At 34.3% G+C, this 27996-nt stretch overlaps 2 protein-coding genes across 2 annotated transcripts in view; one reads left to right on the forward strand and one right to left on the reverse strand.

Moving 5' to 3' along the window:
• The window catches only part of LOC134846038 (uncharacterized), a 46550-nt gene extending 32806 nt beyond the window's left edge, over window positions 1-13744 (forward strand). The window contains exons 4-5 of the mRNA XM_063863211.1: window positions 12427-12634; window positions 13008-13744. Coding sequence (XP_063719281.1) covers window positions 12427-12634; window positions 13008-13479 — 680 coding nt within the window. The 3' untranslated portion in view covers window positions 13480-13744. The remainder of the gene's footprint in view (window positions 1-12426; window positions 12635-13007) is intronic.
• A 6865-nt stretch (window positions 13745-20609) lies between these two features.
• Window positions 20610-27531, reverse strand: LOC134846927 (uncharacterized). The gene is made up of 3 exons (XM_063864368.1): window positions 27299-27531; window positions 21470-21581; window positions 20610-21102 (listed from the first exon to the last, which is right to left on the reverse strand). The coding sequence occupies exons 1-3, from the start codon at window positions 27504-27506 to the stop codon at window positions 20913-20915; spliced, it is 510 nt and encodes a 169-aa protein (XP_063720438.1). The 5' UTR covers window positions 27507-27531; the 3' UTR covers window positions 20610-20912.
• Window positions 27532-27996: the final 465 nt, after the last annotated feature.

Raw genomic sequence — 27996 nt, forward strand, 5'->3', positions numbered from 1 at the left:
GAATATGATGTCACTCTCTGTCATGCTAAACTGGAAAGGGGTGTTAACGTTATAACTGGTAAAAGTGTTTTCCTTTTCTTGTGTTAAATTGATACCGTGTGTATGATTCAACCTACTTCTACATCCTTTCTATTATATTCTATTATTTACATTATCCTTTTAAACCTCTAGCTTTTGAGTGAAAACTTTACGGGTAATGTCAGAGAGCTCCGAAAATCAATTTTGTCGACCCTAAAAAAGTTTTTTGGAAGCCCCCCCTCTCTCCGATCCGCAAATTGTAGATCCGCCCCTGTTTATGAAGAACATGGTGTGAAAAAACTTTTTGATTATTTTGATTTTTGAGCAACGTAGATAAACTTACCATTAACAGGCGTAATAAGCAAACTTATAATAAACTTATAATTCAAAGTTCAAATTAAAAAACTTATTGAATACAAACTGAATTCAAACTCAGTATAAGAAATGTGAACGAGAAGTTTTGGAGACTTAGGATTTCAAAACCGGATCTGTCATCTGTTGTAGACAAAAGTTTTATTTTCTCAGCTGGCGATCAATTACATACCCAGATACAAAATAACTTTTTTATAGTTCAATTTAGGTATATGCGTTGTTATGCTACTTTTTTGCGTATGAACAAGATATAACTGTTTTTTTTTTTAATTTTTAGAATTTATGATATATCCTGTTCATATGCAGAAAAGCAGCATAACGACGCATATGCCTAAATTGAGCTCGCTTGATTCAAACTAGCAGCTTATCTCCTAATTGATGAAATCAGTCCAAGCAAACTTCCGAAAAAAATCTTAATTACAAAGTGATTTATCATCACGAATAAAGTAAAAAGTATAAATTATACAACACTTGAAAAGCAGTAAAAGAACTTTTTGGTTATTTGTTTATTTAGCCAAGTTATATTTTTATATGCTGAGAATCAAAATTAACACCCGAGTCAAGGTTTCCAGCCCAATTTTAAGCAAGATTTTTTCGGCACAAAATTTAAGCAAGAGCGTTTTCTTAGATGTTTGCGCTTTGGATCTTGCTTTAGAATGGACGTTTGAGCTTTTGGAGCAATTTTTCAGGAAAGTTTGAGCGGTTTTTTCATTTTAGTTTTTAGGAGATGTAATGAGCCTTGACGACTGCTTTTTAGACCCTAGAACATTTTAAGTTGTTCTTAGCTTATTTTTTGGTTTCCCGGAAGGTTATATTTATTATTTTTGAAAAAATTCCGAGACGGATTAAATTGCCTTTCACACATTTGTAGCAAAACGATATCTCAAATTCATCAAACTCTTTTTGGCGAAAGCTCACAAAAAATTTACATGAAGACTTTTTCTTTAAAATTTCAGGTCGGCATATCAAAAATTTCTAACTGATCTAAAAATGATGTCAAAATGGACTCAATCGAAAGCCGAATATTGTAATGTGAAAAAGTTTCCCCCGGTACAAATATTCCGTCACTTTCTGCAAAGATTGTAAAAACAGGTTAAAAAGTGTATAAAAGAAAGGAAAACATCTCTGTAGACATATCGGTGAACGACCGCTTTATACACGGAGACTGGACCGCTTTATACACGAAACTTATAGACAATTTTAAGAATCAATAATGCCAAAAAAAACGACGAAGCAAGGTTCCTGATTAGAAAAAAAATGATTGGCTGAAAACTTGATCACCATTTATTGCAACAATTAGTCTCATTTTCGTTAAGTTTTGGGGCAAAAAAGGTGTTCATTTACACGCTGAAATGCGTTGAAAATGTTTGTGTAAATCATTACCGTTTTATTTGTACAGAAAACACGTGTCTCCTTGTCATTCACCGACATGTCGTTGAATTGGAAATCTTTCAAAACATTTTTCTGAAATAACAATGAGCCATTTAGAATGGTTACAGACACAACAAATCACCAAATTTCCAAGCCCTTTACGTCTGAAAAGAACTTGTTAGTCTTTTCATTAAAAGCTTTAAAGCATGAGTGCAAACGATATCTGATATGGATTTTCGGGATAATGGTTTTCGTTAATTTCATAATGCATATCAAAGTTCCAAGTAACTGGGTTGACCAAAAATGCTTGTCATACATTTTTCACATAAGGAAACTGTGTGAGAAGACTTTCTCTATAAACCCAAAAAAAAATGATTTAAAAAAAAAAATTTCGGAGTTTTTGGGTTGTGCTCCTAAGCAAACGCAAGTGGCAAAGACCTTGGTTACTCAAAAGTAAACTCACCAAAGATTGGACGGTCTCGCAATTGCAAAACATCAAAAAAAGCCTTAATTATCTAGTGTTATCTTAACTAAATGATATAATGAAAGTATCAAACTTTTAAATTTTGGTGAAAATTTTCAAAAGTGATTTTCTGAAAAATGACATTTTAGTTAATCATGCCTTGATCAAGGTATACAAAAACATTCCATACAAATTAAATAGGCATTTTGAGCGTTTGTGAAAAATTGATTCTGAAAAATGGACAAAATCAACTTTTTTGTATCCAGGATTACGTTATGCACACAAAAAACATTTATTATTTGCATGCTATTTTTTCAATGTTTGTTTGAGTACAAAAATTGTTTTGCTATTGGAAAAAAACTTGTTTGCTTGGAGAAAAAGTTTTGATTTCGCCATCAAAATAATGTTAGTCAAAGAAATTTTATATATGGAAGTTGTATGATTAGCATTTTTTCTGACAAAAGTTTTCCTTTTTTTATTTATAACGGTACAGCAATTTTTGTAACAAATATAAAATCTTTGAAAAGTCGTTGACTTCATTTTAGCAAAATGTATGATTTTTGTATGAGTAGTGTTTTTCTCATAGACTTAGTTTATGAAATTGTATGACTAGCATTTCGGTCTTTGGAGGTCAACCCGGGTATTCAGTTGCAACATAAGTTCATGAGGCTCATTTATTTTTTATTTTAAATAGATCCAAAAAGACCTAATAAGATCAATTATTTTCAGAGGCATTGTCAAAGGCATTCCGCATGTGTAGTTTCTGTCTAATTGTCACTTATACTCATTGTCCGTCCGTTATAATTGTATGCCAAGCTCAGGTTTGCGACTAATTATAAAACTGCTTCTACGTATCTGAATTCCACCTTTGTACTATTTTGAGATATCAATTTTGGCTGAAGGAGCCTAAAATTGTCTAAACGCGCCTTTGGAGCCAATTTAAGCTAATTTTTAGGGGCGAGCGCGCGCTGAAAAACGCAATTTTTTGGTCAAAACTTTCCAAAAAATGCCTAAAAAAAACTTTTGGTCAAAACTTTCCAAAAAATGCCTAAAAATGCCTGTTTTTCAAAATTTTGACGGCGGCGCAGAAAATTTGGCCCAAAACAGAATCTTTTTTAGTGCATTGGAAAAGCTCGGAAAACATATTTGTACAACCTAAGAAAAATGGTCAACAAAATTTTTGAGAATCCGCCACATTTTTGAGAATCCGTCACAGAAAATTCTAGATCTTTCCCTGATTCTATAGATACAAATGATACACAAATGCTTCGTTCTCACACCTCATGTAAAAATGTTCCTCATTCGAAATTGGTACAAATTTTGATGTTGCCATTGCGGAAAAAAGGCTGAATTTTTTTTAGGAGACTCAAATTCATTTGCGGGTACATTTATATTAGACAGGTCACCCGTCGAACAAATTACTACAATGTACCAGTATCGGCGCGGAAATTCTCTTTTTTTGCGCAGATAAAAAAAATGTATACCGAATTGAGTATGAAAAAAGGATTTCTATAAACTTGTAAAAAATTTTGATTTAAAAAAACGTCTCCTATCAAATTGTGATTATCGTACTGTTGCTATGACCTTAGTTGCTTGTTTATAATTTGGTATCAGGGCATATTACCCTATTCCATCATTTCTTCTACCAATTTGCCCTATAGCCTTTAAACCTGTGTTCCAAATTTTTTAACCTGCTTATGTTAATTTATTTAAAACCAGAAATGAGGGTTGAATCGAGACGCAATTACAAGCTAAATGCAAGTAGGACGCTTGTTAGCATTTTACCTGCAGATTGTACATTATCACAATTATCTGAGTTTGAGTAGCAATTTTCATAAATTTAGACTAAGATGAATGCTAAAATTGTTTCAATATATCTATTTTATTATTCAAAAGAAGAAAACTTTTCGATGATTATGACAACGCAATCGTCGCGCTCCTACAGTTGATGCCACGAATATACCAAAAAAGCATGAGGCGAAAGTTGCAAGCGAACAATAGAAGTACTCAAAATGCCCTCCCACAAACGCAAGTTGACAGCTATGATATTTGGCGATGATCTGATATCTTCTTGTGCTCATCGCAGCCACGAAGTCATCTATGGCCAATCGTACGCGCGAATTTTTGTTCAGAAGTTGAGGCAAGATACAAAAAAAAGCAGCAAGTCCCGGTGAACGGCAGAATTTTTGCGAACAGCAGAACAAAATAGTTTAGAGCATGTGAATGCTCTTTAGTTAAACCGAGGCTTATGGCTTTGGGATGGCATTCTTAAAGCGTGCTAAACGCAGTTCAGTTCTATCAATTAAAAACAATCTATGTTCAATTGGCATTAATGCATTTTCAGATAAATGAGATTTTCATCATACTCAACCGTGCAGCCGCAATATTAACAAATTTGGTTTGAAATGAGTATACAAAGACAACCATGAGCCTAATTTAGGAGTACGACATGTTCCCGCAATAAGTTTGTAACATTTGACAAGGTTACCATTGCGTTTGGTGATCAGCGATCAGCTAGATGAGTTCTTTAGTGGAAAGATGGACGACGTTTTCTACTATTTCTGAAAAGCTACATAGGGGAAGCAGTAGACCGAACCAACCGAAATTTATTGTTTCCATTAACATTGTGGAGCCAATCGAAAGAATTGTAAGAAGAAAAAATGGTGTAGAGGGATGGAGCTTTGATTTCATTGCCCTATTTCAAGGCAGTCATGGTTCTATTTACTTGTTCCTGGGCTACTAAAATTTTGAAATTTTCCACTGATTTTCCAAAAACAAAAAAAGTTTTTTTTCGAGGTTTCATATGTACCACAGGTCTGAGATTAGGGAGGTGATAAAGACAAAATTCGAAAAAAAAATTCTCTTACCCTCACCCCGACGCCGTAGCCTCCTGGCCTGGTACGGGTCTACTCGTTTTTTATGATTCAATAGTCAAACCTTTAGTTATTTTCGAACTTCATTTAAAATTTGACTTTAAAAATTGATTTCTCCTCGATTTTAAGTTTTTAATTCTTGTCATCTATACTCATTGTCCGTCCGTTATAATTGTATGCCAAGCTCAGGTTTGCGACTAATTATAAAACTGCTTCTACTTATCTGAATTCCACCTTTGTACTATTTTGAGATATCAATTTTGGCTGGAGGAGCCTAAAATTGTCTAAAGGCGCCTTTGGAGCCAATTTAAGCTAATTTTTAGGGGCGAGCGCGCGCTGAAAAACGCAATTTTTTGGTCAAAACTTTCCAAAAAATGCCTAAAAAAAACTTTTGGTCAAAACTTTCCAAAAAATGCCTAAAAATGCCTGTTTTTCAAAATTTTGACGGCGGCGCAGAAAATTTGGCCCAAAACAGAATCTTTTTTAGTGCATTGGAAAAGCTCGGAAAACATATTTGTACAACCTAAGAAAAATGGTCAACAAAATTTTTGAGAATCCGCCACATTTTTGAGAATCCGTCACAGAAAATTCTAGATCTTTCCCTGATTCTATAGATACAAATGATACACAAATGCTTCGTTCTCACACCTCATGTAAAAATGATCCTCATTCGAAATTGGTACAAATTTTGATGTTGCCATTGCGGAAAAAAGGCTGAATTTTTTTTAGGAGACTCAAATTCATTTGCGGGTACATTTATATTAGACAGGTCACCCGTCGAACAAATTACTACAATGTACCAGTATCGGCGCGGAAATTCTCTTTTTTTGCGCAGATAAAAAAAATGTATACCGAATTGAGTATGAAAAAAGGATTTCTATAAACTTGTAAAAAATTTTGATTTAAAAAAACGTCTCCTATCAAATTGTGATTATCGTACTGTTGCTATGACCTTAGTTGCTTGTTTATAATTTGGTATCAGGGCATATTACCCTATTCCATCATTTCTTCTACCAAATTGCCCTATAGCCTTTAAACCTGTGTTCCAAATTTTTTAACCTGCTTATGTTAATTTACTTAAAACCAGAAATGAGGGTTGAATCGAGACGCAATTTCAAGCTAAATGCAAGTAGGACGCTTGTTAGCATTTTACCTGCAGATTGTAGATTATCACAATTATCTGAGTTTGAGTAGCAATTTTCATAAATTTAGACTAAGATGAATGCTAAAATTGTTTCAATATATCTATTTTATTATTCAAAAGAAGAAAACTTCTCGATGATTATGACAACACAATCGTCGCGCTCCTACAGTTGATGCCACGAATATACCAAAAAAGCATGAGGCGAAAGTTGCAAGCGAACAATAGAAGTACTCAAAATGCCCTCCCACAAACGCAAGTTGACAGCTATGATATTTGGCGATGATCTGATATCTTCTTGTGCTCATCGCAGCCACGAAGTCATCTATGGCCAATCGTACGCGCGAATTTTTGTTCAGAAGTTGAGGCAAGATACAAAAAAAGCAGCAAGTCCCGGTGAACGGAAGAATTTTTGCGAACAGCAGAACAAAATAGTTTAGAGCATGTGAATGCTCTTTAGTTAAACCGAGGCTTATGGCTTTGGGATGGCATTCTTAAAGCGTGCTAAACGCAGTTCAGTTCTATCAATTAAAAACAATCTATGTTCAATTGGCATTAATGCATTTTCAGATAAATGAGATTTTCATCATACTCAACCGTGCAGCCGCAATATTAACAAATTTGGTTTGAAATGAGTATACAAAGACAACCATGAGCCTAATTTAGGAGTACGACATGTTCCCGCAATAAGTTTGTAACATTTGACAAAGTTACCATTGCGTTTGGTGATCAGCGATCAGCTAGATGAGTTCTTTAGTGGAAAGATGGACGACGTTTTCTACTATTTCTGAAAAGCTACATAGGGGAAGCAGTAGACCGAACCAACCGAAATTTATTGTTTCCATTAACATTGTGGAGCCAATCGAAAGAATTGTAAGAAGAAAAAATGGTGTAGAGGGATGGAGCTTTGATTTCATTGCCCTATTTCAAGGCAGTCATGGTTCTATTTACTTGTTCCTGGGCTACTAAAATTTTGAAATTTTCCACTGATTTTCCAAAAACAAAAAAAGTTTTTTTTCGAGGTTTCATATGTACCACAGGTCTGAGATTAGGGAGGTGATAAAGACAAAATTCGAAAAAAAAATTCTCTTACCCTCACCCGACGCCGTAGCCTCCTGGCCTGGTACGGGTCTACTCGTTTTTTAAGATTCAATAGTCAAACCTTTAGTTATTTTCGAACTTCATTTAAAATTTGACTTTAAAAATTGATTTCTCCTCGATTTTAAGTTTTTAATTCTTGTCATCTATACTCATTGTCCGTCCGTTATAATTGTATGCCAAGCTCAGGTTTGCGACTAATTATAAAACTGCTTCTACTTATCTGAATTCCACCTTTGTACTATTTTGAGATATCAATTTTGGCTGGAGGAGCCTAAAATTGTCTAAAGGCGCCTTTGGAGCCAATTTAAGCTAATTTTTAGGGGCGAGCGCGCGCTGAAAAACGCAATTTTTTGGTCAAAACTTTCCAAAAAATGCCTAAAAAAAATTTTTGGTCAAAACTTTACAAAAAATGCCTAAAAACGCCTGTTTTTCAAAATTTTGACGGCGGCGCAGAAAATTTGGCCCAAAACAGAATCTTTTTTAGTGCATTGGAAAAGCTCGGAAAACATATTTGTACAACCTAAGAAAAATGGTCAACAAAATTTTTGAGAATCCGCCACATTTTTGAGAATCCGTCACAGAAAATTCTAGATCTTTCCCTGATTCTATAGATACAAATGATACACAAATGCTTCGTTCTGACACCTCATGTAAAAAAGTTCCTCATTCGAAATTGGTACAAATTTTGATGTTGCCATTGCGGAAAAAAGGCTGAATTTTTTTTAGGAGACTCAAATTCATTTGCGGGTACATTTATATTAGACAGGTCACCCGTCGAACAAATTACTACAATGTACCAGTATCGGCGCGGAAATTCTCTTTTTTTGCGCAGATAAAAAAAATGTATACCGAATTGAGTATGAAAAAAGGATTTCTATAAACTTGTAAAAAATTTTGATTTAAAAAAACGTCTCCTATCAAATTGTGATTATCGTACTGTTGCTATGACCTTAGTTGCTTGTTTATAATTTGGTATCAGGGCATATTACCCTATTCCATCATTTCTTCTACCAAATTGCCCTATAGCCTTTAAACCTGTGTTCCAAATTTTTTAACCTGCTTATGTTAATTTACTTAAAACCAGAAATGAGGGTTGAATCGAGACGCAATTTCAAGCTAAATGCAAGTAGGACGCTTGTTAGCATTTTACCTGCAGATTGTAGATTATCACAATTATCTGAGTTTGAGTAGCAATTTTCATAAATTTAGACTAAGATGAATGCTAAAATTGTTTCAATATATCTATTTTATTATTCAAAAGAAGAAAACTTCTCGATGATTATGACAACACAATCGTCGCGCTCCTACAGTTGATGCCACGAATATACCAAAAAAGCATGAGGCGAAAGTTGCAAGCGAACAATAGAAGTACTCAAAATGCCCTCCCACAAACGCAAGTTGACAGCTATGATATTTGGCGATGATCTGATATCTTCTTGTGCTCATCGCAGCCACGAAGTCATCTATGGCCAATCGTACGCGCGAATTTTTGTTCAGAAGTTGAGGCAAGATACAAAAAAAAGCAGCAAGTCCCGGTGAACGGCAGAATTTTTGCGAACAGCAGAACAAAATAGTTTAGAGCATGTGAATGCTCTTTAGTTAAACCGAGGCTTATGGCTTTGGGATGGCATTCTTAAAGCGTGCTAAACGCAGTTCAGTTCTATCAATTAAAAACAATCTATGTTCAATTGGCATTAATGCATTTTCAGATAAATGAGATTTTCATCAGACTCAACCGTGCAGCCGCAATATTAACAAATTTGGTTTGAAATGAGTATACAAAGACAACCATGAGCCTAATTTAGGAGTACGACATGTTCCCGCAATAAGTTTGTAACATTTGACAAGGTTACCATTGCGTTTGGTGATCAGCGATCAGCTAGATGAGTTCTTTAGTGGAAAGATGGACGACGTTTTCTACTATTTCTGAAAAGCTACATAGGGGAAGCAGTAGACCGAACCAACCGAAATTTATTGTTTCCATTAACATTGTGGAGCCAATCGAAAGAATTGTAAGAAGAAAAAATGGTGTAGAGGGATGGAGCTTTGATTTCATTGCCCTATTTCAAGGCAGTCATGGTTCTATTTACTTGTTCCTGGGCTACTAAAATTTTGAAATTTTACATTGATTTTCCAAAAACAAAAAAAAAAAATTTTTTTCGAGGTTTCATATGTACCACAGGTCTGAGATTAGGGAGGTGATAAAGACAAAATTCGAAAAAAAAAATTCTCTTACCCTCACCCCGACCCCGTAGCCTCCTGGCCTGGTACGGGTCTACTCGTTTTTTATGATTCAATAGTCAAACCTTTAGTTATTTTCGAACTTCAGTGAAAATTTGACTTTAAAAACTGATTTCTCCTCGATTTTAAGTTTTCAATTCTATAGCACATTCAGTTTCTAATTCTAAAGCACCTTCATCATTATTACTAAGCTATACCGACTTAGCGTGATACGAGTTTTGCTAATTCAAGAAACACCTGCAACGCGTTGTGGTTGCAAATTAGACTGATGCGTTTTTCTCGTTCTTGATCAGACTTTAGTTTTGAACGAGTTAATTTATATTGCTTCGAGTTTTTATTCACATGCGGCAATTTTTTTGATCGAAGTTCATTGTGTTTTGATATCTATTCGAAGTTTTTTTACGGCTTTCTTCAAAGACATAGGGTCAGTTTGTTTTATAAAGAGCGTAGGGTAGACTGTGACAAGTTAATTGGGAAAGTAGGTTAAAGTAGCACAAGGTGATTAGGTAAAAGGTACACTGAAATAGCGCAAAATTTCACGTAACTTTTTATAATTTTGTCAATTCAAGCGCTTAATTGCCATTCATTACTGTTATGTAGATCTAATTCTTCCAAATATATCAACTTTCAACTCTGCAACACAATAATTAATCATGATAAGGCTTAAACTTATATGGTAGAAAGAAAAGAAGTTGCTTAACCATACAGGAATTGGGAACTACAATCGGAAATTAGTGCTTTGTGTCTGTCATGTATACTGGAGAAACAAAGTGACGCAACCAAACAAATTTCTATGGAAAGGTTGTCTAAAATTAATATCGAAAACAACCGTTTTAGAGAGCTAGTCCGAAATTTGCTCTTAATTTTTTCCACTAGTGTAGTGAACGCCGTACATTAAAGGAACAAAACTCGTACACTTTAATCTGAAAAAAAACAATAAGTACTGAAAATTTTCATTTCATTCTTTGAAAGATGTTCTTCAAATCACATTTCGTTGATCCGCTAGAAATTTTGCAAAACATGCTTAAAAAACTTTCAAAAAGAGTTTTAAAAAATGAGCTTGTTTTAGTTGATTTTTAGATTTTTTTTAAGATTTCACGTAACCGTTTATTATTTTGTCAATTCAAGCACTTAATTGCCATTCATTACTGCTATGTAAGTCTAATTCTAGCAAAAAAAAAATTAATTTTAAACTAGGTATATCTTTATAAAGGGCAAAAAACATAATAGTAGCAACCAATTAATTTTTATCTTTTCAAAAACTTTCTCTCAATTTTTGTCTTCAATTTCTCTAGTTGCGTTAGTTTTTTCTCCAGTATACTTGGCGACTCACAAACGCATCATTATGAGAGTTGCTAAACCTTTTTTCGAAGTTCAAAAAGTTGAAAAAACCGTAAACTCTTAAATAATAACGCCTTTGAAGCAGTTTTGATCACATTCCAGCAACCGTTCTACATTTGAGTCTTTACGAAATTCGAGTTTCCCTGCAAGCTTGACAGCAAATTTCGCTTGAATTTAAACCGGAAAAGCCAAAATGATTTAACAATTTTTTTTTATTGAACTCAAAAAGTCCATGATTTTCCAGAACTGTGAATGAATCAAAGTACTAACCTTAGTTCAGGCAAATGAATTAGGTAAAATAGAGGCCATTCTTTTACACTATTTTAGACCAATTTTTTTTTCTCCAGTTTCCCGGGTTGATCTTCATAGACCGAAAATGCTACTCATACAATTCCATAAACTAAGTCTAGAAAAAGTACTAATCACACAAATTGCATACATTTTGCTAAAATGGTTTTATCAAATTTTCTTGTTTTAGCATTTTCAAAATAAGAAAAGCGTTTTGTCAGAACAAAGGCCAATTATACAACCATGTATGGAAACTGAATAACTATCGTTTTTCTGATGACGACAACAAAAACTTCTCCAAATTGTTTTAAAATAGCCCCGAATTTCTTTTGTTCTTCTTTTAACCGCAAATCGAATATTTTTTTCAAACAAACAATTAAAAAAATATATTTTGCATGCAAAGTTTACTTTTTTGAGTGAATAACGTAATACTGAATACACTAATATTGGATTTTTCTTCCTTTTCGTCTCATAATTTTTTCAAAACCGCTAAAAACTGTTTTTTACATGCCATGTTTATGCATGCCTTGATCAATTTTTGATAATTTAAAAAATCGAATTTTAAAAATATTCATCTTGAAAAGTTTTGCCAAAGTTTAAAAGTTTAATGCTTCCAGTAGATGACTTGTGTAAGAAAACTCTATTGCCTTTCAGATCGTTTCCAATGCATTGTAAATGCAAAACGATCAAACCTTTGGTGAATCTAGTTTTGAGTAATCCATGGTTTTTGTCACTTGAGTTCGGTCACAAAAACATTCTAAATTTTTTAAGAATTTAAACTCAAACAAAATTTTGTTTTGGTTAATGGGAAAATACTAACCATACAACTTTCATATATGAAAAATCACTAACCATAGATCTTTTATGCAATTTTCTGTACTTTTGGAATTACATGAAAAGTGTATGATTAGCATTTTTCGATAAATGAAAATTGTATGATTCGCATTTTTGGTCAACACGATATAATTTTCAGGCAAATTGGCAGATATTGCTGCTATCTATCACGGCACGCACATGGTGTTTGCAAAATCTCATATCATTCATATTAAATCATATTAAAACATTTTTTAGCTCATTGAAAAATTGCTGTTGCGTTTTCAATGTCGCCCAGAATATATCAGCATTGATGGCTGTGGATATCCTGACTGCTTTTGTGCGTAAATTTGTAGTAAATGGGATCTTTAAATACAGCTCCAAAAACATATCATTGTTTGCAGAGACGAACAACTTCATGGCCCCTGGTGGACTAAATCTGGACATACATGGACATACATCATCCAGAGGGGAAAAGGCATTGAATGATTCGCCTACTGTGATGGGTAGCCAGAGATCTCCCAGACGGAGACTGACACAGAGACATACTGTGGCAATGGTCGATAGAGATGGAAATATGGTGCGATGGGTGGAAAACGACCCAGCTATTCGGTTTGTTCCAATTTGTCATTACTTTGTTATAAACAATGCGTTAAGACTGAGTCGCAAAATTGGAATCTATAAGGTATATCCCAATGGTATTCATGGAAGCATCCGCAAACCTTATGAGGAACTAATCACATCGTTAAGGATATAAGAACACTAACCTGCTACATAACGAGCACTTTGAGCTCAAAAACTTATTGACCGAGTGTCGCAAAAGAAGTAGCCTCAAAATTTTAGAAATTTACTCTATAATCCTGTTTAGCTTTTTTGATGTTACTTGAATATAGAGCTTCAGAGCTTCTTTTTAATGATACAATTGCATTTTCCCTACTCGGCATTTCCTACTTGTTTGAGACAAACAATTGTTTCGCTTGCGCAGATATGAATCAGTGGCTGATCTTTTTGACGAAAAACTGAAGAAAAAGGATGAAGATGATTACAATTTGAGTTATGGAAACAAATTCGACGAAGAGACCGAGAAACAGATTTCGGGTACCTTCGGAGCCGCAGGGGGTCCGCTGCCATCACGTTCTGACATGCAACTCCTCGAGAGTTCTCGGAGACCCAAATTAGAGCTGCAGGGTAGAAAAGTACAGAGCACTGATTTGGCGGAAAGAGACGAACGTCCGAAACTGTACAGAAACATAACCAGCTGGAGGGGCGATAATCAGTGGGGAGAAAGCACTTATAACTCTACGTTCAGTCAAATGACTCAAAATGATATGAACGAGTTAGAACGTTTAATGGCACTGCCGTTGAAAGATGTCGCGCCAAAGTCGGGTCTCAAGAACATAGTGGAAGTCTCAACGAACACAGGACGCAAGCATCCCGCTCTGTTGTTTATGACTTAGATAGAAATCAGGGTTTACTTTGGATAAATATATTATTTTTGGCACTATTTCAAGGTTAAATTGTGTTTTATAGACCAGCCGAAATTTCTAAGCATTTTCTTATTCTAAAATAATAGTCAGTTATCGTTAGTTGATAAAATATTGCAAAAAGGGGCTTCATTGAAACTTCGGAGTGAATATTCGCATAGCCATCTCGGCATCAAAAATTTACAGATGCTTATTGGCTGTAGTTGCAAAAAATACAAATTAACGTTTCAAAAATGAATCTTTGTTATTTTATTTGGCCATATAACGATGCGATACAATCTAACTCGGTCGTTTTTTTTTTCGTTTTACGCGCACATGTTAAAACGTACTGAACGAAAACTTCTGTTTACATTCTCCGATTGTGATGATATTTAGCTTACGGAGACTGTTCGTATCAGGGTGACACCTTGAAAGTTCCGACTGACCTTAACATCTATGGAGTAATTTTCGTTCGAAAAATGATGAAGTTTACAAAAAAAGGAAGGTTATAACATATAATAACGTATGACAGGTCATAACGTACAAATAAGACACAGAGGCAAAGCGGAGCATTGCACCACTTACGATGCAACATAAACATTGAAAAAGTCAAAAAAATTCTAGATGATAAAAAAACTAGGTGAACCAAAATTGAAACCAAATTATCGTATGTCTCGATAAAAACAACTACGGGCCCAGCTGAAGCTGGAGGTACATGTTTGATATTGAATGAATGTGCTATACTCATGCAGCACGAAAAGTGTGATTTCAAACATTGGACTTTGCCTGAAACCTTAGTTGTTTCTCTACTAAAATAAGTAAGAGTAAGAAATTTTAGGATTATCAATTTTTCCAAGGAGATAAACTTCTCTTACAAGAAAATTGAAGAATCGAGGCTTCTGCAGAAACAATTATCGCAATCTGTTCTTTCAATGGAAATTTTCATCTGATTTGTTTGTGTAAATTATAAGGAACTTCAAACAGTTTCCAAAAAATGGTCCAAAGTTCTAAAAAACGTTCAAAAGATTTTCTAAAATCCATTAATTGATTCTGCAAACAGCTGGTTTTGGCTGCTGAAGCAGAGAAGCTTTCCAAAGCCGGGTTGCTCGATTGATCACAACCTGAGAATTGGACCGGCAGTTTTGGCGTAAAGTCAATCAGTTTCCAAAAAATTGTCAACGATTCAAAACCTTGACATGTTTGAAGACCATATCGTTTTTTCTAGAAGCTACTGGGCTCAGTCAATTATACAGGTAGTTTAACAACTGCTGTTTTGACTAAGACTATGATATCACTTTTGGCAGGATAGTTAGCGAGAAAAGTCCAAAAAACGGTCAAAAAATGAAAAATTCAACATTTCCGAGACTCATAGCATTTTGTGTGAAAAAATAGGGCGTAGCAGTTTATGCAGAGGAAACTCACGCAACCTAAAAGTTCGATTGAACCCAAACATTCAGATTTGGGAGGGCAATTTTCGAGAAAAGTCAAAACCTTCGAAAAAAAACTGTCACAAAATCTAAATTTGTACTTTTCCGAGGGCCAAAACATTTGGAAGTCAAAAAAATTGGGCGTATTCGCAAGAGCAAAAGAGCTTTTCGTAACCCGTTTTCAGAATTGAACCCAAAATCTCAGCTATAGCAGAGTAGTTTCTGAGAATATTCAAAAATTTAAAAAAAAAACGTTCAGAAAATCAAAAATTTGATTTTTCCAGAGGGTGATAACTTCGTGTATAAAACTTTTTGTTAGTGTCCGATAATGCTCTGGAGCTTTCTTATACCCGTTATCTCCTTGGGCCCACAATATCGGATTTGAGAGGTATTTTTCGAGAAAATTCGAAAAGATTCAATAAAACGAGCAAAAATCACCGAGGGCCATAAGTTTATGTGCAAAAAAAATATTGGTCGTAGCCACTTATGCAGGGTAGCTTTTCAAAACAGTTCAGTTCATTGAAACCAAAAACTCATATTTGAGGGGCAGTTTTTGAGAAAACGAAAGAAAAATCAAAAAATATATTCAGCCCTAATTTTGGCCGAATTAGCAAACTTCAAACTCTTGAAATAGTGCTAAAATTGGTCAAAAGTAAAAATAAACAAGTAAATTTAGGCTCAGCAGGGTCGGATAAAAGATTTTCTCGTCGCGGGGGAGGAGGTATTTGTTTTCAAAAAATTATTATAAGGACCCTATTATGACCAAACTTTCTGCGCCAGGCGAACTTTTCAAAACACTGCCAAAAAGGCAATTTTAGGCATTTTTTGGAAAGTTTTGATCAAAAACTGCTTTTTTCGGCTCGCATTCCCCCATCAAAAATAGTAAAAATATCGATGCCGGTCGGCAAGAAATGCATATCTCAAAAAAGTACCAAAAGCCTCGCAGCAGTTAATAATAACACGTTCTTAAGTTCTTTTTCTTTTACTTTAAATGTTCAAGCTACTTTTTTCTAAAATTTTCTGTGATCGGTGCAGCAATCTAAATTACTTTTGTTTTGTCAGAAAGCCAGTAGTTTTGAAACTAAAAATCACCATCTAGAAATTTCTAAATATTTAAAATTTAAAAAATATATAATTCAGATCTTGTGGTTAATATTGTCTCTTTTGGATTTAAGAAATTCCCGTCAAAAAAAATACTAGCTTAAAGGTCGAAATTAGTCTGAAGAAAAAAATCACCAAGAACATGAATATTCGTGCACGGAGCATTAAAACGCTTACGTAAAAATGATTTTTATGAACAGAAGGGGAATACTAACAGGAACCGTTAAGATAAAAAATACTATCAAAAAAAAATCTCATGATAAAAATTTATAGAAATGACTACAACTCAACTTCGAAAACTATCAGTTTTATTAACAAACTCCATGTGACAACGCGCTTTGAAAAACTTGAAGTCGAATGATTTTGAACTTTGCATGCAACGCCAATTAGGAAATCAAATTGTCAAATTGTAATTTTGAGAAATTTAATTTTATTTCAAACAGTTAACTGAAAGATATAAGATTATTCTCTAGAGCATTTGATCCAGAACGCTGGCAATTCATTGCGTACACGTCTAGTTACGCCTAATTGTACATTTACGTACAATTTTTGTAGTTTTTTGAGTTTTTGTGCTGCGATCAATGTTCGGTTCATGTCATTACAAGTCGGGGTTGTGTCTGATGACCAACCATTTCTGTGTTTATTCTTTCCTTATTTTGGTTCCAATTTTTTTCAAAGCTTTGACCCATCACGTATAGTAAGCAAAAATAATACGTGATGAAACTCTATAAAAGATATGAGATGAAAAGTAACCATCTAGCGCGAAAGATAAATCTTCTTTTTTGTCCCGAATTTCGAAGAAAGTGACAGAACATTTGTGCTCGATGTGTTTTTTCTCCAGACAAACATCAACTTTTTTGCAAACAATTTCGGCCAGACATTTTAAAATATCAGCTGAAAGGTGCTGTGGATATTTTAGGTGCGATACTTTTTTAAAAGATTAAAAAAGTTGAAAGAATGCCAATTTGGGATTATTAGCGCGCGATGTATTTCGTGCTTTTAACGCGCAAGCTGAGATTTGATCCGTCCTAGAAATCGCTCCATTTCAAGTAAAGATATTTGGTATATTTAAAACTTTAATACATGCTAAATAATTAATTTTGTACTTCGTATAGCGTGTCGGGTGATGATTTTCAAAAATTAACAAAAAACAATAATTTTTGAACTTTTTGAAAATTGCCTGAAGAGAACAGTACTCCAGGGAACTTGAAATGCAGTCGTAAAACTTAAGGCTTTACCCTGATACAAGCAGTCTTGCTCTTATTTGTAAACCATACGGAGAGATAACTCGATCAAATTGGAAAATACAAACAAGACTGCTTTTTAAGGTCAATTCAAAATCTTTTGGTTAAAAAATTGACAAAATAATCAAAAAAGGGCAAATTTTTTTTTCGATTTTTCTTCATTTTATATCCTCACACGCTAATGTGCACAAAGAAGGGAAGTATTTAACGTCTTGTTTCAAAATAATGCGATCAAATGACTTGCCTCAACTCAATTTGGAACGCATTAATCCACCACTTACGCGTGTTATAAGAACGCAAAAAATCGCCTGTTAATTGTCGCAAATTGGCAAAATTAGCAATTTTCAAATCCCCATCATTTTACAAAAAATTAATCACAGGTGAAATAAAATTTCAAATTTAAGCTCAAGACTAAAATATTTTTCAGATGGTATAAGAATTCAAAATTGGCTGAATAAAAAAACCACACCAAGCGTAAATATTTCGCACTTCTAAAGTCAGAACAATTAAGTTCTTTGACGCTTGCACGTACAATCATAAGCTACATACAAGCAATGTCTAAGAGAATAGAAGCTGCTCGCAGATGCTGAAGCTTAACACAAAAACTGAAAATAGAAAAATTTTCTATAGACAAGGAAAAATTTGACTGCTTGCAAGCACAAGCTCAGCAAACTTCTCTTGCCAAATAAGATTACTGGCTTCTTTGAAATAATTTACTATCATATCAGTTTTTCTTGATATTATGCATGACTGCGTGAATTGCTCTATATTTTATGAAAAACTAACACTATAATTTATATGCACTGCTATGCTACATGCAAAAAGGCTGTAATTTATGATAAACGAAAACTGAGCTTCGCACCACTTGAGATACACAAATGAATGACTATGATTAAAATCAATCGATAAAAAACACGGGGAATCAATCGATAAAAAACAAATTTTTTTAAATAATATCTTTTTTCATTAAAAAATGCAGAAGCCCAAAATATCCAATAACAAAATACCTGAACCATTGCAATCTAAACACGTTGTTTTTGGAACGATAGAAAGAAGCCGAATATTTGAAAAAATAATTTTTCGGCGGACTTAAACCGACGAAAGTCACCAGACAGATAATAATCTAAATTAGCGAAGATTTCGAGTTTGCAAAAAAACACAGGGCTCGACTGGAATCGAACAACCGAACTGTTTGGTCTCAAACATGGGTGTTATTGCAACCTTGAAAAAAGCTGAATCTTCAGAAAAAAATTGTGCTACGGTAACTAAGCCGACAACAATAAACAGACGGACGATAGTCAGAACAACCACAAGGACTTTAGTTAACAAAAAAATAGGTCCCGTCCGGATTGAAACCATCAGTCTCTGCTGTCTCAAACAATTTCGTTACCTCTACGCCAGATGCACCGGATGGTTGATTGAATTTGAAGTTATAATTGCCATGCGGTAACGAAGCCGAAAATACGTGAGCAGAAACCCTACAACACGAAAAAAAAACTTATAAAACTTCACTTTTCCTTCAGAACATTTGAACACACAAAAAAAATGTTTCGGTCTTTTAACGACGCAAAGGAGGCCATTAAATCGATAGAAAAAAAAAACGAAATTAAAAAAGCAAAAATTTAACAATTCGGGTTGGTGAAATTACTACCAAAGTGAAAATCAAATTTTGATTCGTCTGTATTGTTAAAATGCTTAAGCATTAAAAGCAACTTCAATGAAATATGTTTACAGCAACAAAAAAATTGATTATAAGATGTGGCAACTAAGCCAACAAAACAAGCAGAAAAATATGAGGGAGACAATTTCATTCGAAGCAAAAAATTTCCTATTGAAAAACAACAGGTCTATTCAGATTCGAACCCAGGATTTTTCCATCCCAGACGTATTCCTTACTTCTAGACTAAATGTGCAGGAGACGCTAAGAAACTTGAATTCATTGCGAAGTCAGTGATTTTTTCCTGTGAAGTTATTTACCGGAAAAAAAGTCTTGTACCCGGAAAAAGTCTTATTGCAAATTTAACGGGAAAAAAATCTTATCGCAAATGTAAATACAGATAGGTGCGTACGTGATTAACAAAATAAAACTGAAATACTCAAATTAGCAGTGAAAAGGCTATACAATCTAAGACATGAATCGAACCAGGTGCATAAGAGTCACATTTACTAACCACTTCACCACAAGACTTGACTGTACCTGTACCGCAAAAAAGGCAGCATTGACGGTGCATAACTAGTCGGACACAATGCATGCTATTTAAAAGCGAAAATCAGAAACTAGGTTCTACAGAAATTTGCCACAAAAAAACGCAACACAAAAAGCAACAGAATGTGTTAGTCTTTAAAAAAAAAACAGGTATAATATAATATATATTATAAAGTTTGTATTATAATATAAGCGTTGGTTCACTAAAATCCTGACAAAACAAACCTGAAAAATTTAATTTTGTATACTTTGTTTTCAAAATGGGTTTATTTAGACAATTGGTGAATACAGACTGCAGGGGGTCAATAGTTTTGATCGAATATGTAACTCAATTCCAAGAAATTTCTTAGTATCTCAATATTCGTGGCAGCTTTCGCTCTACTGGTGTAAATATGCGCTTTACAAACCTGGTCATTGCTGCAGCGGTTTTTATGTACCGTTTTTATTATGATTAACAAATTCAGATCGCCAATAAACGGAACATTTGTGCGGCTAAAAAAATTGCGCAGATTAGGATTACTTTTTATGTTAGTTCAACTACTTTTGCCTTTGAAGCTAATTCAATAAATACAAATCATTCTTCTAAAACTCTACCATTGAAATAAAATTGGGGTGTGTTGTTTTAGTTTCGGCGTGTTTCGAAAGTTTCGACCGGAAGCTGGCAACACATCATTCGTCTCTGTTGCGCTTAACGGCATAGAAATTAATGAGTACACTGATTGAGGCATCCTGATTTCAAATATATTAAATACTTCGATACAATTTAATCCAGAGCGAGACTGTTGCTAAAATTAAGTGACAGAGTTGGCGAAGAGACGAAGAGAAGTCACGAAGAGAAGACAAGGAAATAATGTTTTTTTCTCTTCCCGATTTTGGCAATGAGCTTGTGAGGTAAATGGGGGTTACCGAAAAAACAGCAATGAATTGTTTTTCCACTTTTGTGGGAACCTACTGTGCTAGTTGCAGGGCAACCGGCTATTCTTTTCTTTTGTAAGTCGAAAACGTTGCTGGCTAACCTTCATCAAACATAATCTATTTCACTGTCAGTTCTCAAAAAAAAATCAGTTTGGTAATTTATCGTCTGTCAAATAACATTCACTGACATGTTGTGTCTCTATTAGTTATTTTGCTCAACCAAAAATAAAGAACTGAATCTGTAACAAATTTCACATTTTCCGCCAACATTCAGTTTGAGCCCAAATTTTTTGAAGATAATTATTAACATGCAGTTAGGGACGTTCACTTAGTATAAGCTCAGACTTTCATCCTGATCGGTTCTGTAGAAACGATCACGTATCTGATGCGAACTTTGACAGAGGTTGAGTTCCGGGAGGTATGCATTATACTGAAGGCACTTTTGAGTTTCTGTGGGATCCAATTGATTCTACTCCTGTGCTGGTCATTTGAAGGGTTCAAGCGGGTCTGTTCGGGAGCTGAGAGAGGGGGAGGCTAAGGACTGTTGAACAGCTTTTCGAGGCGTCTCAGTTTAGGGTTGCCGCGAGTGACGTGGTTTGGATTTCCGTTCGCACACACAGATGAAGTGCCTGAGCAAAAAGATGGCGACTGGGTTCGATCGAACGACACTTTGGAAGTGTACACTGAATTGAACGTCTGATTCTCGTGGTTGTGATTCTGTTTCCTAATAAAATTAACAAGTTCTCAGCTCTGTTCAACGTTCCAAAAAAAACAGAAAGCGATTATAAAATGATTCCTTTCTAAGTTCGTCTACGACTTAGATGTATTGCATAAGTCGAAACTTTTATTAAAATTTGCTGAAAGCGTTATAAAGTATATAAGCGAATTTTGTATCAGTTTTAGCATTTTGAGAATTTCAGTACCTCGTTCCAGTCAACTCTTTCTTTCAAAAATTAGAAGACAATTTTTTGACTGAGTCACAGAAAAGCTTGAAATAAAAACTTCGTTAAATGAAGTGCAGAAGGTTGTCCAGAGGATTGGTCAAATCCCTCGTCGACTCCCAAAAATAAAGTAACTGATCCTTAACGCACATGTGGACTGAATGTCGAGATGAAGTCGGAGCATTCTGTCGCTTGCACTGTTCCGCCACTGCATGTTGGTACCTCTTGCACAGATCTTTAAACTCTGAATCCCTTGCCTGCACTGAAAAAATAAACTTCTGATAAGAAAAATTGTTAAGTCTGCAATTTATGATGATAGTGGTCTACGAGCAAAAAAAAGTTCTATTAGCCAAACAGAGCGCAATTTCTTTTTTAAAAGTAATTATGGAATGCGACAGTAACAAAATAAGGCACAAAGGCGAAACAAAGCCTTGAAATCTTTTGCGATAGAGAAAAATAAAATCCATAACCATTGCGAAAGTTAAATTAGTTTTAATTATTGTGGTAGCTTAATTGTTGTGATAAACCTTTTAAATGGGTGCCTGAATGAATAGCTTTACCTAAAATGTTCGAGGCCGGATTGGTAGCCCCTATTATTTGTGGATTTCAGTTTCCGGCGGATGATTATGATTTTCAAAGGAAGAGGAGGAGAAAGAAGAAATTTTGAACGAGTATAAGCGGGATGAATCAAATGGCAGAAGAAAATTGCTTTTTGTGTAAAAGTATTGGTAAATTGGTGAAGCAGAGTACCTTGAATGTCAATGGTGCTGTCAGAAAGCACAAACAATGGTTAGAAATATCGAGGATTTTTTGTGCGTTAGTTCATAAATTGGACGTGCACGATTGTCATGATAAATCAGTGGAGAAATTGTCCGGCATGCTTCAATATGCCCTACAAAAACTGAAAAAGATGGAGAACATTCCTCAAAAATTGATAGCCTATAAAGGAATGGTCTCTCTATGAAATCGAGAAAAGTTGTCTCTCTAGAAAATCGAGAAAAATGGATTAAGTTGCTAAGGCACGAGTCATGTTCCTGCGTTTAGTTACGTTTCCGGGAGTCTGCAAGGAAACTTCTTTTCAAAAAAAGCTGACAAAAAGTTCAGAAGGATTAAAATTTGAATTTAATGACACGAAAGAAAAAAGAAAAATGAAACAAAATTTACAATGGTTTAACACAAACTAGATAACGCTCTGAAAAAGTACAGATCAGTTTTGTCTTCGTAAACGGACATTATGTTTTGTACTCTTTCATTTAATACTCGATACTTTTTCTTTTTTGTGAACTTATGGCCACTCGATGCATCAAAAAAGTTTGCATCGAAGCGTCTTTTTGCAGGCTGCCCACTACTTTCCACATATTTGGGTGGGCTCCGATGAAATATGATTGAATCCCGAAATGCACCAAGCTTTTTATATCAGTAGAGCCGAAGTACAGACACAACTCGTCAACTTTCTCAATTTTCTCGGGTTCTAAACAAATTCTGTCGCATACATTCTGAATTTCCTGAACGATCATGTCATAGAAATCGCCGATCTTTTCTTTTTTTTCGAATGCAAGGGATGGCAGCATTTTTTAAAGCCAGCGCTAAATCGTGATTCGTTTGGTATGTCACTTTCAGACCCAATTCATTAATTTTTCTCATGTAACTCTGGGAGAGATGGAAAAAACAACCCGATAAATGTGCTTCGGGGAATGTTTTTTGAAATGACTGAAGAGCAGCTTGCTCAAAATCTAACAAACTTTTTTCAGGCCGGCAGTTGGGTGCTAAATCAATTAACGCCTGCAAGAAGCGGTTGTAGGTTGTTTCGATTTTGTTAGGAAGGAAGGCGTAAATGCAAGCTGGCGCAATGCCAGATACACTAACATGAATTGAATATAGCTGATAAAACATTTTTGGAGTAATTTTAAAAGTTCCTGCGGCTAACCAGAAGGATGACTTCTCCAGAACTCTCAGCATTTCGGGGTCGCCGCACAAAATGATTCGCTCATGATCATTTGATCCACTGTCATACCGGATAAAATTTTTAAAAATTTCAGGGATCTTGAAATTTCGCGCAACGGGGATGGGCGGCATATTTACATCTAGAGATCTTTTATATGCTTTATGACATTTCGGGCCTCCAATTTCCCCGCTGAAATGTCGTGGTTATGCTCTCCACGCGTCTAGATTAATTCGTTATTTTCAGTAATAGCAGTTGCTCGACATTTATGTGTTTGATATTTTGAGCAAATCCAGTTTTCTGTAAACTTATTTTTTCGCTTGAAATACAATTCGTGGCCGGACGCTATAAGAATTGGCTTGTTTTAAGATGAAACTGTGAACTCGAAAGAAGACTCAATCATAATATTTTATTGTGTTTGCGTTTGTTTATCACTTGAGTAAAGTATAAAGTGACTGTCTGAATTTAATTTTTGTCAGAATTCTTACGTCAAATTGTTATGAATTAGCACAAGCAGCTTTTTTAAGTAATCATAATGGTTTAGCGAAAAGTCTAATTGAAAACAAATTACAAACTTGTTGACGAGAGTCTTAAGTAAATTAGAAAGCCTTCTTTTAGCATGTATAACTAAGATAAACCAAGCTTTTCATTATGGTGCATGCGTTAATTGCAGGATTAACTTTGGTGTGATAAGGGTTAAGATAAGGAATTCATACAGCATTAATTTTAATAGTGAACTGACTAGGTGTTAAAATGTACTGTATTGAACTGGAAAATAGGAGTTATATTGTTGTCGATTTAAAATTGTTTAGTAGTGAAATGACTAAGTGTTAAAATGTACGGTGTTAAATTGTATGTCATTGAATTGTAGTACACCGTACAAAATAAATTTCGTCTAATTTCGTTTTTGTAGCATCCGTCTAATTTGCTTATCAATTAATTTCCTAGGCCCCAATTTAAGTCTGTAAACAAATTTCACGCAATTTCCTCGCAAGTTATTGTCTAAATTGGACAACGAGTATTTACTCAGCCAAAAGATTATTTAAGTCTGTAAACAAATTTCACATAAGTTATTGTCTAAATTCCGTTATTTTCTAATCGTCTAATTTGTTTGTCGTCTAATTTCCTACACCCCGAATAAAACTTTTATCATGGGTGCAGACAATAACACACAAAGTTTTATTGTAGCTCATCTTGGAGTAGTGATATGCGTTAAAAGCAGACAAGACAACAAAAAAAGAAGTACGAGAGAATAAGTTTCAACTTGTACCGCCCATATTCAAAGAAGAATTAACAAGATCACACACATGGAAAGTGCCAGAAAAGGGTGAACGAACAACAGCAATGATGTATGTCATTTAGCCAGCGTAGCCTATGATGGAAACTTAAGCTAAAACTAGAAAAAAGTGAAATGACTTCTAGTATCAGGGCAGAGCTTTGCATATTTCGACTGCCACCTGAGGTCTACAAAAGAAACCTCAGAAATTAATAAGATGAATTCTCCAAAAAAGTCATTCTTATTACAGTTTATTGAAAATCACTTCCACGCTCAATGTTAAATACAAATTGATGTGAATAGTCTATAAAAACCTACTTTAAGTCCAAAAAGCTTGCCTATCGACAATTATCAAACAAATTCTGCTCGCATGCTATCTATCCCCGTACGCGTCAATAGCACGAGAAATATCCCTGTACACAACAAAGGCTTCTAAACTGGATAGCAAATTCATTTAAACTATTCAACCTGATGAACCTGATCTATTTTTCGTCTGATCTGAGTAAAATTTTTTTAGATATACCTGAAATCACTTCACCGCACAATCTATTAATGTTGATTCTACAAGTTTTGAGTATACACATTTTCGTAGCAAAACTCTGCAAGTTAATGCATTATATTGCTACTACTATTGTCAACAATAACTATTGTAGCTAGCGTAATTGTCTAGTCACTACCATCCAGAAAATTTTTCTGACTAACCTAACCTCGATTTACCAATTTTCTTATCAGAATTTAGTTTAAAAACAAGGATTCTTTTCAAAAAAATCCTGCTCTTTTTAGACAAATCAAAGAAAAATTCGATCCGGAAAATAAGATGAAAAATTTGGTACATCGGCTTTTTGTATTCGACAGACAAAGTAAAATCTGAAATAGTTCTAATTGAATTAACAAAAGAAAAAGAAGAAAAAAATGAATGATGAAGATTCAAGTGATTTCAAAGAATTTAAAACTAGCTAACAAGCAGTTTGTTGACAAAGAAATAGATTTATAGCTTAAAACGATCGTAAAGTACGAAAAAAAGTTAAAGAAAAAAATTCGTATCTGCAGACGTAATTAAAATGAGTAACTCGTACGCAAACTATGTTCATGATCTAATTTCAATATTTTATTAACAAAGAGGCATAAACTCAAAAAATTGAGAGTAAAATCAGTTTAACAAATTACCAAAAAAGTTTCAAACACATTCAGGAATTTTGAAAACCAAAAATATCGAACTATAGCAAAAAGTCGGCTGCAATTAACGGCTGCACTTAATTTAACTGGTTGTAGTTTAAATTTATCAAAACGAGGATTAACCAGGTGGGCAGAATTCAGAAATTATATTTTTTTCCATGCAAGTCTTTAAACAAGAAAGATGGCTAGAATCAAACCGAATTTGTTTAAATCCACCAAATTTACTGCTCTGCTAATTTTCCAGAGCTTGCATTGAAAAAACTACAATTATTTTGACGCCGTTTAACTTATAAAGGCGCTTTATTTGCAGTTTGATAAAAATGAGAAGTTTTTGTTGACATGTTACAATTGTTGAAACTCAAAATCAGGAAACAGACTTGTTGAAAATGAAGTTAAGTTTGTTGAAACATATGATCCGGATAATTGAACTAAAACTTAACCAGGTATGGTAGTTTTTTTACTTGTTTATATTGTTTTTTTTTTTCAAATCAAACGTAAGAGGGTTTTGTGTACTTTTAGGGTTCACTTGGATACAAGCAAAACTTAGATTCGGGTATTCCAATTTTCTGAAAAAATATATGCATCTTGGAGTTTCAAGAACAATTTATGATAGAAAAATTTTGGTAAAATTAATTCAATTGGAAAAAACTAAATCAAAAGGGAAAATTTTATTCCGCTGGGCAACCTGAAAACACTCACTTCCAAAATTAGAAGTACATAGCGTTTTCTGTGACCTTTAAACTAATGCTGTTCGATAGTGGAGTTTGCCCTCCTTCTAAGAAAAAGTGAACCTAACTTAGAAAGGAATTGGAAGTCAAATCGCTAAAAAAATCAATTTTGCGCTCGAACAAATTTTAAACCTTTTCCTGAAAAAATAATCACGACTCATGTAGAAGTCTTTAATACTTTCACCGCATCTTAATACAGACGTTCTCAAATGTACTCGATTCGAAAACGAAATTATTAAAACCATGTTCTTTCGAAAAAAATTCTTTTTATTAAATTAAGCAATTGTTTTACAAAGATACGATGGCTGTAAAAAAGCTGACAGATAGTCCACCTTCATTTCCCGAAAAAAAATCAGCTAAGTTGACGCATCTCGTACTCGATATAATTTATAGCGAACAGTTTTTTCAGTAGAAAAAGCTGCCCATGATATACACCACTACACAAGCGAAAAAAAACGGGTGGAATCGAGCTTTTTACAGCTGATAAGCTGCACTTGGCTAACACAAGCAAAAACGGCAAAAATGATCTGTGAAAATTGAAGAAAAAAAACATTAAAAACTGATTAGCTAATATTTGGACCATCAGGAATTGATCGATGATCTGCTAATGGAATGTAACTTAAGTTATTGTCCTTTTAAAATTTCGAACCCATCTTTTTATGTTTTTCGAACTCAAAATGCTTTTTACGTTGCTTGAAAGCTTCAAAAATTTCAAATAGTTTCAGCCTGAGTATACCAAACTGGAAAAGCAAGGAAAAGGTTTACCTCAACCTAAGAACCTTTTGAGACTTCTGCTCGAGACAAAAATTATTTTTATTTTTCGTTCCAATTTTGGCTCAATTTTATTATATACTAACGCTTTTCTCGCAAGCTATTGTTTTCTTTTATAAGCTCCTTCTTCGAATCTATTTCTTTCTGAAGCTGTTTTTCCGCACTGAGTAAGCTTAGTTCGGCTTTTTTCAAATTCCTTCCTAGCATCTTAAGTGCAAATGTATTTCCGTCTTGAAGCGCATTTTCAAATCTAATAAGTTTTCGAAATTCAACTTCAGCCGGATTCTTGCCCATATCAGGTGGTGCCAACGTGAACGGAGCTTTGTTGATGTTTTCTCTTGAGATCAAACGATATTTTTTTCTACTGCGACATACTGTGCAAGCAATCAGTTCTCTGCTCTTTGAGTCGATCAATTTTGCAATACATGAACTGCAGAAGAAATGCTTACAAGGTGTTACAGCAAATGAGAATTTCTCACTAGAGCAGAGCTTTTTAGTACAGTTGTTGCAGCGCAACATTTGATTATATGATTCCATATTTCGACTTGATTATGTTTAAAGCTCTGAAACGCAGCAACTATGAAAACCTTCAAAATGTTTTTGACATTTTTTTCATTCATGACATTCCAAGTCGCATACAACAAGAGCTCCTAAGGTTCCTGCCAATTGGTATCATCAGACAAGATTTTAGATGACGGTTATCGGAAACTAATAACGGTTATCGGATTTTAGATGACAGAAAGTAGCACAAATATCGACTTTTTTTCACATTTTCGTTTTTTAT

Source organism: Symsagittifera roscoffensis, chromosome 5, assembly GCF_963678635.1.
Source record: "Symsagittifera roscoffensis chromosome 5, txSymRosc1.1, whole genome shotgun sequence".
Lineage (NCBI taxonomy): Eukaryota > Metazoa > Xenacoelomorpha > Acoela > Convolutidae > Symsagittifera > Symsagittifera roscoffensis.